General features: G+C 29.0%; 1 protein-coding gene across 8 annotated transcripts; it reads right to left on the minus strand.

Moving 5' to 3' along the window:
- Positions 1-4,872: 4,872 nt before the first annotated feature.
- LOC132906653 (uncharacterized) lies at positions 4,873-16,786 on the minus strand. Of its 8 annotated transcripts, XM_060959038.1 has the most exons (12): positions 16,535-16,785; positions 16,082-16,127; positions 14,755-14,897; positions 14,323-14,451; positions 14,054-14,220; positions 13,245-13,461; positions 10,403-13,177; positions 9,845-10,222; positions 7,192-9,744; positions 5,866-5,986; positions 5,449-5,765; positions 4,873-5,253 (listed from the first exon to the last, which is right to left on the minus strand). In XM_060959038.1, the coding sequence occupies exons 4-12, from the start codon at positions 14,447-14,449 to the stop codon at positions 5,165-5,167; spliced, it is 6,744 nt and encodes a 2,247-aa protein (XP_060815021.1). In that variant the 5' UTR covers positions 14,450-14,451; positions 14,755-14,897; positions 16,082-16,127; positions 16,535-16,785; the 3' UTR covers positions 4,873-5,164. The 8 variants fall into 8 exon arrangements, 7 of the variants coding, with proteins under 7 accessions (XP_060815021.1, XP_060815029.1, XP_060815038.1 ...); XM_060959046.1 differs by lacking the exon at positions 16,082-16,127 and having other exon boundaries at positions 4,873-5,223; XM_060959055.1 differs by lacking the exon at positions 16,082-16,127 and having other exon boundaries at positions 4,873-5,240.
- Between the last annotated feature and the right edge of the window lie 1,732 nt (positions 16,787-18,518).

The raw sequence follows: 18,518 nt of genomic DNA on the forward strand, positions 1-18,518 counted from the left end.
ATGTACCTACAGTTTACGTAGGTCATGTACTTATGGATATCATGCATACAAATACATATAGCATATGTATACGTCAATTTTCTTTGCAATCATATACATACATAGATGCACATAAAAGATATTTTAGGTTTGTGTTCATAATACTTTCTTCTTTAAAGCACAACGAGATATTCGTCAAACACAATGCATAGTTAAAAAATATGAAAACTTTTATATCGCAAAAACTATTATTGGTTATACGTATTTTCGATATTATTCAATTTTTAAATTTTGATGAGTTTTTATATATCATACTTTTTTTTATATTGTATACATACATATATTATAATTTGGGCTGTATAAAATACGATAATAATGAATTTTCTATTCATAAGAAGATAGAAATATGTATTATTAATACTATAATTTAATTCTTGTACATTAATGTAAGAGGTCATAATTGGTCATAGTAATACTCATGACAAAAAGATTTCTAGAATTAATTAACAAGAATGAAAAAAAAAAATAGGTAACATTGAAATATTATACAGTATTCGGTAAAAGCAATATGAAGGAAGGTTTTATTTGTTATTGAAAAAGAAAAACTTATTATAACTATCCTTAGAACCAACTTTAAACAATTATATGTAATGAATTTTCAAACTTAATGGAAAGTGAATTTAATTTTTAAGTATTTTTATTTTGATAAATATTAGTTACGACTTCTATAATATTTCACTAATTATAGTATTCCCTTGAAAATAATAATTAGTCTTACTTACAAATACGTCATTGTTTATATATGAGATATGACTCCATGTAATTATATTAACAAATGTATTTACAAATTACGTCATATCACTGATAAAAAATCTTGTTTTAAAATAAATATATTTATAAAAATTTTAATAAACAAAATTGAAGTTACATGAAACTCACAAATTCTTGTTCAATTTGCAACTAGAAATAATTATGGGTAAATATTTAGCATTATTTACATTAAATTCATAAGTTTACAAAAAATAAAAATTATTTGTTACTTTTATATTTTAAAACTTTCCATAAAAAATATTTCTGAAAAGATTTATATAGTGATTAATATTTTAATGTATACTTCATAAGATAAATATAACAATTATTATAATTCTAGAAGTATGCAAACAAAGTAACTTAAATCTTTTATGATATTTTATTTTTGCAGAAAATATTTGCAAATATTCGTAAAATATTATTTCTTTTTTATCACAAAATAATTATTGTAAAATTAAAACTAGAAATGTTGGTATAACTACAGAATGTATTTCTGTATTATAAATGTCCACAAAATCATTTTGATTTGACAAATGTGTATGTGAGATATCAAAGTAATTCATGAAACTGGGTATGATACAAAATAAGCAATTGCATCTTTTTATAACACATTTTTCATTATCTTTTAAGTTTATGGTAATAATTAATAACAAGAAAAAAACCTTCATCAATGTGTCTACAGTAATTATTAAAAGGTACAATTAGCAAATTACTATATTGTGTATCCACTTTGTGTAATAATAGGTAATAATATAATTGTAATATTTTTTCTCATAATCATAGCGCGATTTTCTTTTCACGTGCTCAATTGTTTTCTACAAATATAGTATTGTATCTAATTTTTTATTTATATATATATTTATATTTATATATCTATATATCCACTTGAATTATTATCAATTTACTTTTACTGCTATTTATATCAATTAACCAAATACTAAAAATACAAACGTTTTGCGTAAAGTAGGTTTAAAGTCATCAAGTTTCACCTTAGAGCTGGTGATTTTAAAACGCATATTCATATATATATGATAGAATATTTGTGGCACTGCAAACAAAATTAAGGAGCTTGTAATGCATTCGTTATACATACATACAAATGAGCACAAGAAAGTGAACATTTTAATTGGTATAATTATTATAGTCTGCATGAAAATGATGGTACATTATATGTGTTTATGAAGCACACTATAAACACCAATTATTTATTGAGCGTTACAAATACACCATCTTTTAAAAATGTGTTGAATATCAACAATTGTTACATATTACAATCAACTTATGATCTTTGGTGTATCAGTATTATTTGTATTATAATACATACATACTATATATGTAATTATATGGCAGACAAACTTTAGAAGCTCCTTAATTATGTAAACATGCGAAAGATTTACTTATTTTTAAAATATTTATATTTACACGCAAAGCTTACTTTCTTTATAATCTATACAATCATATAAATGTAATATTCAATGATAAAATTGTAACATAATAATTCCTAACTTATTTACCTAGATTTCAAGAGAATATTTTACATCGAAATTACAATTTATTTTTTTCCTGCTGGTTCTTAAATTGTATTATTAAATTACTGTACTTTACATTTTACATTATACGTGATTCTGTTACAATATAGGACTGAATCAAATTAAAGGCAATTTAAATGTTCATTTCTTTATATGTTTTATATACAGCATAAATTCCCACCATGTAAAATAAGCATGCTATTATTTACAATATATGATTCAAGATTTATTGAAATAAATTTTGTTAAACAAGCAATGTTCTAACTAAATAATTTAACTAAATATTAAAAATAGAAAAAAATTTAACAAAATCATTGTTCGAAATAGTACGATATCGTTTACTGAATGCAAGTTTGTTAAAATTTTTCCTACTTAAAATATTATTGAATTCAGTACTCAACATTCATGTGACAGAAATATCTTTTTAAATATATACTACCTGATAGCCATCAAAGCTTCAATAAGGAATATGAAGAAAATATTTTATTTAAAATTCTTCATGAAACTTAAAAATAGTAAAGAAATAAAGAAATTTTGTTGGGGAAAAATAGTTTATCTTTCAAGATCTTCGAATAACTCTAACTCAAATTAGGATTTATTCATTTATAAAACAATACAATTTTATGGAAAGTTTTATATAACACAGAAATGTTAAAATAATCATAATATAATATTTTCTTCATTTCTTTACACATAACGGAACGTATGTTGAATTACGGAACAAACGAATATACATTACTAATGTGACATTCTAAATGCAGATTTTCAATATAAAAAATGCTATGATGGCTATCACAGGCTCATTTAAAAATTCCAGCTCTCAACTATATAATTTACATTTATACAATATAAAACTAGATTATCTGTTCACAAAAACAATTGTTCATATACAATAGTTCATATACATCACATACATACATATATAATACAATATATATGTATGCATATACATTTTTCCATATTTTAAGTGAGCCAAAAGGGTGCTTCTAGTGTTCTCAGTGCACAATCACAAAAAATAATTAATAATATGACAATGTTGCACAACTTGAACTATCGCTAATGTAATAAAAATTTAAACAGTTTCTATATGTACAATGGGGGTGCTTTTATATATCTTTACAAGAAGTTATTTACAAAATATATTCATTTATATATTACCTATCAAATTAACATTGTATTATTCGTTTTTCTATCATAATTATTCTTATTATTTCTATATATTTATGCACGATTTATCCCAACGTTTTGTTTGTTTTATAAATAAAATAAATCCGTCTTAATAACTCTATATTTCTGCCCTTTGCAATGTTGTGACTCAAGACAAACTTCCTGCTGAAAGACTATGTTTATTGAGGTGAAGAAAATAGAGATTTTGTAACATTATACATAACATAAGAACTTATTAAATTTATAATAATGCACATATAGCTTTATCATTAGATAAATTTGTAGGAAAGTATGATTATTCCATAAATATATTATGGACATTTTTTTTCTTATGAATATAAATTCTAATATTCATATTCATATTCTAAATTCAATATAACTATTTATATAGGAAAATATTTACTATGTAAATATCAAATTTATAATGCAATGGACAAGTTAAAATGAATACAGAATATAAATTAAATATCCTCAAACAAAGCCTATCAGTGAAGTTGTCAGAGTTGCGACTCAAGCCCCACCAGTCAATGAAATTTGTCCTTGAGAAATGTACATTATTTATGGCAGTACAGTCAGATTTCATTTTAATGCATTAAAAATTTGGACTTTCTTTTACCATTATTAATCTGTATAGATAATAACCAATAACCAAATAATAAATAATAATGGCTCTCAAAATGTAAAATTGGTTATCCTTTATCGTTTATATAATCCTCCTTGATTTTAATTAAATAATGAATTTATTAATGCTTATTGCAATTAGTATTTTAATAAAGTAATACTACACATATTCAATCTAAAAATTTTGAATATGTAAAATTTCGTACATATTGATGATGTAACATAATTTACAAAATTACTATTAAATAACATCCATTAATTAAAGACAGAATCATAAAAGTTTGGCAAAAGAAAGTTGCACATTAACTCGGCAGTTTTGGATCAGTTCAGTTACTTAGATTAAAGTATAATGCATTGAGCAGATTATTCTGAGTAACTAAACTTTGCTGTTTAGGAGTAAAGTGTAATTGAGAACGCTTAGACGGCAACAAAAAATAATGAAGTACTTTTTATTCCTTTTTTTTGCTTTTACGATGAATACTTTAAACATTTAAAAACATAACAATGAAATCGTATCCTAATATTTAGAAATTTGTTTCAAATATTCGCGTTAGTATTATGAAATATAAAATTAATATACATTAATACATATAATATATATAATATATATATATATATAATATATATATATATATATATATATATATAATATATTATATTATATTATATATTATATTATATATAATGTATATTATATATATATTATATATTATATTATATATAATGTATATTATATATATTATATATTATATTATATATAATGTATATTATATATATTATATAATATATATAGTATTAAGTTTTATACATGTAACTTACTGAATCTCAGTGTATACTTCCTATTACAACAAAAATTTGGAATACCATCCAGCACTCTAAACACGATACTCCTGTTACATATGTATATAGCAGCATTGTGCGGTATTGACGCATGCATTTCACCAGGTGGGGTCCAGCCACACGGCGATCACATAACCACTTATAACTGATACACAATCAGTCGGATAGGCCTTGACGAGCGACGGTAGCTAATCACTGTCAAGGTCACTTCCCGAAGGTCATTTGTTTTCTCGGGATATTCGCCTCCGTTTTGCCTGCTCTGTTGCTTCAGCTGTTACTAAAACAATGTTCCCGCTGTACGAGGTGTCTTCAATTAAAATGGTATGTGAAATGTATAATTTATAAACAATAATGCGATAAATATTTATTAATATAAGAAGTATATATATTATGTCTAAATATAAGTTTATATGTAGTGGTACCAAATATATTGAAGCATACTGAATATCTATTATTTCACTAATTATAAATTGTGTTTATGATGTATATAAACTTTACATACCAGCACCACTTCGAGTTTTTCGTCTAGTAATATCTTCTGTAGATCTAGATGCACCCCTTGTATTGCTAGCTGGTGTTGCCAGTGGCGAAGCTGTGTTCTGTCGAACAGATCTTCTTGTTGTTACTTCTCCTAAGGATTCATTATTGGATACGGATGTACCACGTAGCCTTTCCTTTCCAGCGGTAACTACCGTAGTTGTATTCGGTTGTTTGGTGGTTAACAAACGGCTCTCTCTTTGCACTCTATTACTGGCATTGAAATTTGATATATTACTGGAATTAATTTGACTGCCAGAAACAGTTGTGCTTGTATTTGTTCTAAAATAACAAAAATTTATTTACGTAGCGGGGCTCTCAAATCTCTGACATATTCAGATATGCACTGCTGCTAAAAGAATGCTGAACCGATGTTGCTTACTTTTGATCTTTAGACTTTGGAGAGGCAGCGGATGTTTCGTCTGATAATCGCATTCTTGCTTTTCCTACAGATTCAATCAATGGCTCATCATCAGACGAATCTACTTCTACCACAATGGGACCTAAAAATACAAAAATTTTTGTATCAAAATATTCAGGCCCGATTTCAAAATAATATTTATAAACGGCACAAAAGTAATTATTCATAAATTATGGAAAACATGACTGAGACTGAGAAATGATTGAATATTTGTGTAGATCAAGTTATTATAGACACTTATGTAACTATGTATTCATATAAATACAAATATAGACAAAATATTATATGTATAATCAAAACAGCTTCAGTGATTCAGCGTGAAACAATTTAGAATTATCACTTGTTAGTAACACATTTATTACCCTGTTTTTGGCAGTCTTTGTTATTTTATAGATCAATATAAATAAACGAACTCATATCTAATATCTAAAGAAATTTTCTTATATATACATAGTGTTCCATGTAATTTTATCACCTGAAATATTTGTTTTGTTTTCAAAATCTTAAAAAATGTTTTGCAGGAGACGATAAATGGTGAAGACAGTTTTATTTTAGGTGGAAATATCTCAGAGATATTAAGATCATTCTTATTTGTATGTCTCATAGCACCTGTTAAGACGAGTTCAACGATCTAAGAGGTGCATTGAAGTTACAAACAGTAACCATTAAAGATTCAAGTTGTTTAACAATTTATATGTTGGTTTGCCAACTAGTAATTCCCTTTATCTTGTCTCGTTCTCGCCCTAAAAACTTTTTTTCATTTATTTTTCTTTTTTTAATTGTAGTAACTATTGAAAATTTATTCATTCCTTTTATGTTCTATAAAAGATTAAATATTTACTTGGGCCTGGTTACTGCCCGTTTAGTAACCAGATTTACATACATCAAAATAGCTGAACAACTTTCAACTGTGTCCATTTTGAACACCTTCCCAAGAAATGAGAGAAATATCTTGAAATACTTTGTAGAATAGGTCATTGAACTCACTTTAAAAACTGTTATCAGGTACTGATAAAAAAAGATAAACATCCATTTAAAAAGATGGAGATGACCTTAATATGTTCTTAGTATGTTCTTGACCACCTAAAATGAAAATCTTTGCATCACATGATAATCCCTACAAAACCATACGCCTTTCATAGGAAAAATGTTTTCATAACTCTAAAAATAGTGATGTTGTAGGTAATAAAGTTACATGACATACTTTGTACATAATATACCAATATAGGAGATAACATTACTAAATTACTGAATAGCAATATAAAGTAAATAATATAAGATAAACACCTTTTTTAGCCTTGGCCAATATATTGAATCCTTTTTTTGACTGTTCTTCTTTGACAGGTACTTGTTTCTTTAAAGCAGCTTCATCAACACCCATACAAGCTTTTATAAGTTCTGCAGCATTCTCTGAACATTTTCGTTTTCCTGGCCTTGGTTGTGGATCATCAGCAGTGCTAGATGCTACAGAACTTTCACTTTCTTGGCGCTTCCTTTTCCCAACTTTTATTGTCGTATTAGGAGATAATTTAGATACTCCTAATTTAGGACTTGCTTTAGCATATGGTGATATACTACGTCTCTCCTCTAATTTATTAGGACCATGAGGACTACTTTTTGGAGTTTTTACAATATCAGGACTGTTCAATTTCTGGGATCTAGTTCTTAAAGATCTTTTTTCATTGGTGTCATTTGGTATTTCTATTAGAAGTTGCTCCAGCAATGACTTTGGTGGTCTTTTAACATAATCATCTGCATTATTTGAAGTTAATCTTTCTACAAATTGTGTTTCGTCATTGTCTTCTATACATATAACATCCTGTCGTCCTTCCAATTCTTGTTTTCTCCTACGTTTCCTTTTGACATGTTCAACATCACTGGAATCCACTTCTGGATTTTGTGCAGCTGGGCTTGGAGTCTCATCCCTTTGTAAAACTACCGGATTGGAGTACGTATACAGTGGTGGGGTAATTCTAATTGGCTGAGGATCTTCACCAAGAGGTGATTGAATACCTATGTTTATATCACTTGCATCATTTACAATTTTCTTAACCAAATCATCTGCAACTTTTTGAAGATTCATAGAAGGCTCTCTAACAGATATTTGTTGATGGCTTTGTACATTCGATTTTTGGTTTTGATCGGAACATTGTTCTAACTTAACAGGTGTTGCATTTAAAGAAATGTTACAGCTTTTCGTACTATCTGATCGATCATTTTGCCTTGTATCATCAACTTTTTCATTGACATTAGATTCTACTTTGATTTCGGAACTAAAACTCTGACTACTGGAACATGAGTTATCTACCACCACATTAGCCTCATTTGTAATTGTAGTATCGAGTTTTTCTGTCTTTACCTTATTATAAGCAACATGATTTTGTATTACAGGCACACCATTATTATTTTGTCCATGAGGTTCATCATTTAATCTAATTGCACTATTACCATCTATGACTGTCTTTACATTATCTTCAGATACACTTTCTGGGGCTCTTGACACTTCATGTTTAATGTTCGTCTTACCCTGATCATGCTGGTTGATAGAAGGTTCTAATTTAACGCTACAACTGTCTTTTTCAGAAAAGTCATTTGTTTGTTGCTGTGCGCATTGCAATAAGTTATCACTACTATCCACAGTACTGGGTACAGAAGTAGTCACAATAGTCACAGATCCTGTCACTAGAGGGCTGGTTACACTTTTATCAGTCACTTCTAAACTAGGAATCAAGTCACTATGACCACCAGTTCTCTGTGTTGTTGAAGTTGAGTTTTCACTAGATATATTTTTCATGTCATGTTCACTGGAATTTGATATATTGCGATTTAAATGATTTTCAAGATAACTCGCTACAGACACAGGACTTAACCTTTGCGGGCCACTGGACTTTAGAAGTTCCGAATGGGAATTTGAACACATATCACTACTACTAGTTGAGGAAGGCACGTTCTTATTGGTGATTGGTAGGGAAGATTCCCCTTGAACAGCAGTTTTTGCACTGTTTTGTGTTACTGATTCAGACGCTGGCCTATGCAAAGGAGATTCCCCTTGATTCGGTGATTTCTCTGACAAAGCATCCATTGACTCAATACCTGAATCTTCACCACCTCCTCCACTGCTGACTCTCTCTACATTTGCATCTACCCCAATTGCAATTGGAACTGTAGTTTCAAGTAATTTTTGCTTAACTTTCGCTTCTGTTACATTAATTTCTCCGACTGGTAAAGTTGGTTTGCTGGAAGGTACATCAACACTTTGGGATCTGGGCACTTGGTCCACTGAGTTTCCTATTGCTGAACTTTGTGTAGTTTTCAGTAAACTAATTCTTTGCACATTATCAATCTTGTTTTCCACCGTGGATCGGTCAGGTTGTTTTATATGGTTTTGAATCACTTTCTTATGACCAAAATGCTCTATTTTATTATGTCTGTTAATGGTAGCATTTGCATCACTTTTTGAAACCATATGGTGTTTTAATTTTTGATTGATTTGACTTTTTGCCATAATATTACAATTTGTTTTGCAATTATCCATTTCTGTTTTACTTTTTCCAGAAATAATCCTATTTACAGTCGACTGTGTATTTTTAATAGAAGTTTCTACATGTGTAGATACTTTGCCTTCAATATTAGTAGATGGATTTGAATCATTCTGTGTAGATATAGTTGGAGGTACTAACCCAGAATTTTCATTCTCAAATGATGAATTGCTAGTAGATTTTGTATTTATATTCGTGCTTGTATTTGTATTTGTGTTTGTATTTGGAACTGTACTGGCGGAGGAACATTCAGAAATGGTCTTCTGACTGTTAAAATGTGTAGCCTCTGCATCTTGAGATTCTGTAACATGTATCAAAAAATAATGAATTGTATGTATTTAATAAATAATATTAAATCGGTATATTTTAATTCATACACAAAATAAAATCATCATATTCACCTCCTAAATGCAGATCTTTTTCATCCATTAAACTTAATCTTCTTCGTTTTTCTTGATTAATTAAATCCTTCTTTACACCATTTACTTCTGTTAATCGTGAAGCAACAGCATTCAAGGTATTTTTTTCAATGACGGATCGAGTAATTTCACTGTCGCTCGTTCTTCTGATTTCCCCTACTTTCTTAACAGTATTGAAATCATTGCTGGCTAAAAGTGTATCAGTTTTTCTTACAGATTGGCTTGAATCACCTTTATAATTAAGTTTTCTCCATTTTGCTTGATTATCCAAAATTCTGCCACCAGACAATAAATTTTGTTCACGATGTAAACCGTCTCCTGATTCCGATTTCTTTTTAGAATCTCTTCTTTTAGTTTTTCCTACAAAAAAGGAAATAACATTAGACAATTAGTAATTTAAGTACTAAAGAATAGTAATGTTTATTATTTATATTACATTAATTTTATTATATTATATTAATGTTTATTATTTGATATTACGAAATGTAATGAAACATAGAAGAAAATTTATACAATAAAAACATTATATATATATCTTACCTCCACCTATTTTATGCTCTTGTATGTGATTTTGAACATCTAATTCAACTTGAGCTTTTGTTAAAGATTGTTGTGTGTTCAATGGCTGGTTCAAAATAGTAGTTTTATGTTTTGAAGGAGATGGTATTCGACTGTTTAACGGTATATCATCGACATCACTACTTTTACTTGAACTTGGTTTCGTAACACCAGTTTGCACGCGTACAACATCCATGGGTAATTCTTGTTTTAAGGCATTAGGTTTTGATACAACTGTTTGCAGTATATTATTTACTTTGCTAATAGAATTGGTGCTATTGATCATCGTGGAATTAGATAAAGGTAATTTAGATGCGGATGAAGTACCTATAATCAAGCTTACAGATTTCTTTTGCAACAACTTGTTCCCATCTATACATTCTTTCATTTTTTTCAATTTCCCCCGCCTTTTTATGTTAGTCGGATCAGAGTCACCGTCTTTCAACGATTTCTTTTCCTTTTTCCTGATTTGTACTACCGAAGCATTACGTCCTCTTAAAGAAATATGTAACGGAGGCACTCTTGGTTCATCACCAGTCCCCGAATTGGGAATACCAGTGCTAAACATTTTATTTACCGATTTATCGGCTTTCCTAATCGGTGGTGTGTTTACAAACGAAATATCAACTTTATAAGCTGGTGTAACAGGCTCAGACTTTTCTAACTTTAGCCTTAGTTTGATTTTTTCTCCAGGCATTGGACTTTGTGCGGTCTCTCTGTTAGATTTTATTCTATTATGTTTCAAACTTCCTTCACTGGCAGTAGATTTCACTGTGGTTTCGGAATCCGATTGATCCGTATTTGTTGTTGTATCATTTCTTCTTGAGAAATTACTGTCTGCATCGTCGTCGGAAAACATGGAATTTGATCGGTCATTCGATGGCGACGGAAAGGAAAAGAAATCATCTTGGTTGTCTACTGCACTCTCTGGTTCTGAATCCGAACTCTCACTAGGCATTGGTTCCAAATGCCCGGTTAAAGGGTTGATAAGAAACTGTCGTATTTTACCAGTCGACGTATATTCTGGTTCAGGCGTCTCTTCTTTAGGCTTAGGAGATTCGGATGTTTCAACCTTGGTAGCAGGCGAAGTGACATTACTATTAGAAACATGATTAGCATGAGATCCACATTGAGAAAAGGCACCTGAAACCTGATTCGTACTTGGCAGGCGAGTAGTATTAACCTGAGCACCTTGTGGAATAGAGTTATTTTGTGCGTTCCACGTGGTCCCATTAGCATTACTAGTTGTAGCCTGATAATTTCTGCTTAAAATATTTTGACTTTGTCCGTAACGAAAATCAGTCGTGGCGTTAGTGTTAACATTAATATTTTTAAGTTGATTATGATGTAATTGTTGTTGCACATTCATTACTTGATTTTGTTGCCCTAAATGGGACTGTGGTGGAACCTGCTGTCGCGAATAAGGAGGAGGGGTTTGCTGACGCTGATTATTTAAGTAACTTAGCCGTTGTTGTGGAACATTCATGCCTACTGACGAGTGCTGCATCAATTGTTGTTGTTGTAAAAGTGGTTGACTGGGCACAGGTGTAGATTGTAACGATGTATTTACATTTTGCGGTTGTACCAAAGATTGTTGTTGATTTGAAATCTGTTGTGTAAGCAGATGCGGAGTATTCATGTTTTGTTGTTGATTCAACTGTTGCTGTTGTTGAGTTAGAACTTGATGTTGCTGTTGTTGCTGAAGTAGTAACTGCCGTTGTTGCAATGGTGTCCGAATTTGCTGTCCATTTACCGGATGTCTAATTGGCAGTTGACCCTGTAATTGTACTTGCGAAGGTCTATAAGCCAATTCTTGTCTAATGGGAAACTTTTGCTGTATTTGTACTTGTGCATGCAATGGTGATGCAGATTGTTGTATTTGTCCACTAGCAGAAGCTTGATGTATTGCTTGCTGTGCTATATTTTGCGCAGCACCACTAATTACATTAACTGGATGTTGTTGAGGAATAGTTGAAGGTTGATTAGCGTTAACAGTCGCAAATGCAGATGTAGAAGATTGAGACAAATCAGGAATGACTGTTGTTCCTCCAATAAGATCCTCCGTTCTAAGAGAATCTAAATTCGGTGGTGATTCGCTAGGTGAAGATAGATCTTTTCTTCTAACTGTTGGCTTTTTAGTGGGTCTCATACGATTAGTAAGTCCAGAATTATCGATAACTGGCTGTAAAATTTTTTGGCCAGGTATCACGTTGTTTGGATGCGAGGCAGCATCGTTTTGTAAAAGATTTACAAGAAGTGGACTGGATAAAGCAACTTGATTTCCATTACCATTTGAATTCCCTGCCAGATTATTACTGTTTGGTGACAGACTAGATGTGGTGGTAATTGGAGACTTGTACTGATTCGTTAACTGACCAACCGGTGCAACTGATTGAGTAGTAGTATGACCAGCAGTTAATGTTGTTACTGTCGCCAAATTCTCTTGAGCAGGATAAGGCGGTGGTGGCTGTACATGATGTTTAAATTGCATTACATTTTTAATCGTTGTTGCTTGTGATTCACGACTATGTATCGCTTGGGCAGCATGTGTCATACTGGCAAATGGGAATGGACCATTATAATTATTCCTAGGTGAAGCACTGGGATTAGTTACTGATTGATTTCCAGAGACACCAATGTTGCTATTGCCTGATGCTGACTGTACAGATTTTGCAAGGAAAGGTGGAATAGGATCACAGTCTGTAGGTGCAACTACATTTGGAGAACGAAACTGTGGTGCTTTTTCTGACGATGTGCCTAAAATAATATAATAAATATTAAAAGGAAGAATGTCTTAATTTTATAAAATATATAAAAAGCATACCAGCTGCAATTAGTTGAGCCACATTACGTAATGCTGAAGAAATGCTAGATGTATTACTTGGACCAGGTAAAGCTGTTGGAGGTTCACTGTCCACATTAGTTGTATTGCTAGTGGATTCATTTTGAGATTTGGCACCACTGTCTTGTGAAGGTCCTGAACGTAATACAATTTCCTGTGCCTCTCCACTAAAGCGATTGGCTATCCTCAATGATATTACCTATTATACAATTCATAGTTAATATACTTCGTACATTTAGTTAAATTTCTTCAACTTTTATCCTTGGAGTACAAATAGCAGGAACCAATGGCTGGATCGAATGCAACTATTAATTATGTATTAAATGTATAATACTGTTATAGAAGACATGAAAAGTAAAACATTAAGAATATAAATTATAAGTAAATAACATTATTCTTATTTGATATTTCTAATATATAAAATTGTAATATTCTGAAAAAATGTTCAATTACAGATGTAATTTTTGCAATTACTGCATGCAGGATTATATTTATTGTCATTTTTAATGTAAATCATTTCCAAGGTCACCTTCATTACATTTATCATACTTTTCTAAAAAAAATACTATCTTATATATTTCAAAAATTTACTAGCATTTCTTTCAATGTTCCTAGTTAATAGAGTATTTGCCATTTCTTATAAAAAAAATGAAAGTACTGAGACAATTTTCTCTAGTAGAAAATACATATAATCCAAATGTCATAACATCTATATCCTAGGTTTTTGTTAACTCAGCCACTGGCATACATCTATATATACTAACTGATTCATATTAAATAATAGATATTACCTGATCTCCTTCAACCTGCACTGAAAGAATTCCAAGTTGTGTGAGGGTTGAAGAACCCTGAGCTGCCAATTCTCGAAGACGTAATGCAGCTTCTCTGGGTATTGAAAATGTGACTCTGACAGAATTCCATGGCTCTACCTTGTTTACTCTTAAACCATCTCCTTTATCTATAAATCATTAAATATCATACATTGTATTGTTATACACTTTGTTTAATATTAATGGTATTTCTAAATTTAAAATTAAAAACTGTCATCTATAAAAATTACCTTTGCAAAGCAAAGATTTAAGATGGTCAACAATGATTTTAAATTTGTGTGGAAATTCTGGATCTTCTAAATTACCTTCACACGTTACAACTGTTTGAATTAGATCACCATCACTATCAGCCGCCATGACTACAATATATACAAATTTATAACCTAATTATATATGCACATACAAATATAAATAATATTCATTTCAAGTTTTATAAACAAGTTTATTATTATAATTAAAAAGAGAAGGAGGGATACGGAAAGACATAGAAAGAAGAATTTAAAAGCAATACATTTCCTTATAATAAAGAATTAACGTGTGTTATTATATTTTGATATTAATTGAATGAAAAAAAGAATTATGTTTAACAAAAAGAAAAACATTAAGTTACAAAAAATTATACAGTACAAAATATATAATTTCATATAATCTGTTATACTTACCAACCACAAATCACATAACTACCCAGAGAGGTTACAAACTCCTCAGGGTATCACTACAATATGTGGTGATAAGATGTTTGACTGTCGGTTTTCAAACCGACAACTCCAAACCACTCCAGCACTAATAAATATGCTTATTGTTTCTATAAGATAAAATAATGTACTTTTATCAGACGAAGTTAAATAATAATTTATTTAATTTATTTTGTAATATAACCGTGTTTAAACAATTTAGAAATATAAAATGTTATCAAAAATGTCAATTTGTAATGTCATAAATCTACCTTGACATAACAAAATAAATTATTTCATATCTATATATGGTATGGCATGACATATGTAACTTACACATTATAATATAAAAATTATCCAATATGTAATTTAATTTAGAAATTATAATTCATCAATAATTATATAAACTTTTGAAATATATATCATTATGAATTTCTCATCATTAATTTTTTTTATGAAAAGTTTTTATTTCATTAAATTTTATTAATATATTGCTTATATAACTTTACCCATTATGTATGGAATTGCATTAAAGTGGAAATAACATATATATGATTATAATCTGAAAGTAACAAATTAATTAATTAATTAATTTTCAATAAATTATAAATTACTACAATGTGTAATAGAAGTTACAACAATTTATAGTCATTAATATATATAAATATGAAAATCAATTTCATATTATAACTCTTACAAAATAAAATCATAATGAAACTTCAGAAGTATATGTTAAATTACAATACTAATATACATATATATTATAATACTAATATATTAATTATAAATATAAGAAAATAAAAATAATTTGAAATATATAAAATATATTTAAAATATTCATAAAATAGATATTATTAGTATTGGTTATTTAATACAATTTCGTTTTGTTATGTCAACAAATGACAAATTATAATACATATTTATAATATATATTTATACAAATGACTGTAACAAAATTACAAAAATGAACAAATTTTATAATTATTCATGCAAAAATATCTAAAAATGGATAAATTGAATCAAGTTTGGCCAAATGTATGGGAATAATAAGAGAAAGATTGAATATAATATCAAAAACAACGAATAAAAATGTAAAATTGACAAGTCGAAACAAAACAGGAACGAAAACATAGTGCATAAACAAAAAGTGAGGCCAATGAGCATTACTAGGTTATAATTTGATCACGATTTTTGTCAAATTATAGAGATTAACGAAGAAAATACAAAGCTACCATCAATTGCACTATCGATATTTACCGAATCGACAAACATATGATAAAACATAAACGATTTTGAATCAAATTTTACTACTCACGAACTGCAATTAAAATCTTTTGGGCCACAAGACAGGGGCACAACTTCTATGTGGAAGAAAATAGGTTATAGAATATTTTTTTCAACCAGACATAAAATGTAAATTGTCGCGCTAATCGGAATTTAGTATTCTGATGAGAGATTAGCTGATTTTGGCAATTTTCATAACGTTTTTTGACAAAATAAGGCATACTGAGCACTAGATATCGGGGGGCCACCATTTTGTCCGTCGGGGGAGGTGTACGTAAAGTGGGCTCAAGCATGCTCAAGATAGACCGTCAAAAATCTGAACATTTTTATTTTGCAGCTTTCTTCTATACCTCGTAATTACATATGCTTACCGAAAACAAAGTTAAAATTCGATAATGATTAGTATGGTAGCCAACGAGCCTCACTTCAGTCTTTGCACAGAACGATTTCATACCGTATGAACACAAGAAAATTTTAACGTTACCCCATTTCTTTCCAACTTCGTGCGGGATTTCTCGCGTTGAAAATGCACGGAGCCACACCACAAGAACACTAATTTTAATCTAAAATATACCGCGCAAGTCCTACTTCACTTTCTGCACATAGCGCGCGGTAGAAATCACGAAAAAACTCGACATAATCGGTAATATAAAGGGACAAGTCATAAAACGCCATGAACAATAACAAGGAGCCGCCATTTGCAATGCGAGCAACTGACATGCGCAAATCAATCGCGCGGAGCATACTGGGTATTTGTGAGGCGCCATCTTGCCAATCTTAACATTCGTTTCCTAACCTTTTATAGTTCAAAATTTATTGAATCTATTTATTTATTTATTATTGTATTTATCAGCCTCATATTTCTAGAAATCTAACACAATAAAATAATTTATATAGTCCTAATATGTGATAGGGAAAAGTATTTATTACAACTTTTAGTGTTGTATAAAATGAATTTTTGCTCTTATAAACAAATATACGATTAGTTCCAAAATTAATATTTTCGAAATAATAAATTATTAGATAGTTTTAATATTTTGAATATTTAACATGAGAAATAATTAGAATTATTTTATATTTAAACAAAAATCACTAATCTATTAAGCTATTAAGAGTTAAGCAATTCAAGTTATATCTTAAATGAATTATTATAAAAAGGAATGATAGAAATAAAAATAATTATGTTCATATACAACAAACAATAGTTTAAACCAAATACATAATCTTTTATATATAAAAGACCTTAAATTTATTTAAAACATAGGAGTTTCAATATTATGTAATTATTTTGTATAACATTTATTTACTAAACATGTATATAATTTCTTAAATAAGATTTTATTAATACCATTACTATTTTATTAGTCTGCATTATATATATTTGTATGATAATTATGGATTATAAGATTCCATAAGTCCAGCTTCGTTCATTCTTTGCAATGATTTCATTGGATCATATGTTCTAGAACATAATAGAATATATTAATAAATGTATGAGAAATAGAAGCAAAATATTAAAACGTTTAAGATGTTTCAATTACTTATAAAATTCTTCGACTTTCCGTTCGTATACATCAGAAACAAGTGTTTTCCATAACAAACCAGTAGTACCAGAAAGTACTATCGCTATCCCTAAACTTTTCTTAACTTTCGACACATGAAGATTACGAAGTTGAGGTTTTGCTAATCTTCCTTCTGACATCTGAAATATTATTTTCACATAATAATATATGTATTACATACATATTATGTAAATATAATTGTAAATATGTATTTCTTTTTACAAGCAAATATTTCTATATAATGGACATTTTAATAAACATTTTAACAATCTATTATTACCATAAATATTAACATTATTTTTCCATGATGTATTATTAGTAATTTTAATCAATATGATGTTGATTAATAAAATTTATGTATTAGATAATAACATATAATATTTAAAGAAAAATATATTTTAAGATAGTGAAGCAGTCTCTTAACGCTTAACATATTATATTAAAATAATTGAAACATCTATAGTTTAAAAGCAATCTTAGTACAGATATGAAACATTATATAACATTCGATACCTTTCCTATTTACATAAAAATGGCAATTAATTTAATTGTAAAAATAAGCAAAGATCATTAAAGAAAAGATTGTTTACATACTTTAATAATGTAAAATTATACACTATTTCACTCAACTCCAAACTATATACGTATTATACTTTGAAGTAACGTCGATATTGTATCAGCCGGAACCTCTTGTAAACCATTCGTAAACTGGCAAACTGTGAACTATTAAACTGTAGATGTGTTCTGCAATCAATCCTTTATAACCCATGTGATTTTTAAATTTCAATTAAATGAAACTTTTCTTATATAAACTAAAAAAAATATCTTTTATCATAAAAAAAGCATTTATTATCTTAAACTCAAAAATAAACCGAAATAACTGTGAACATAAACTTTGTATATATA

Source organism: Bombus pascuorum, chromosome 1, assembly GCF_905332965.1.
Source record: "Bombus pascuorum chromosome 1, iyBomPasc1.1, whole genome shotgun sequence".
NCBI lineage: Eukaryota > Metazoa > Arthropoda > Insecta > Hymenoptera > Apidae > Bombus > Bombus pascuorum.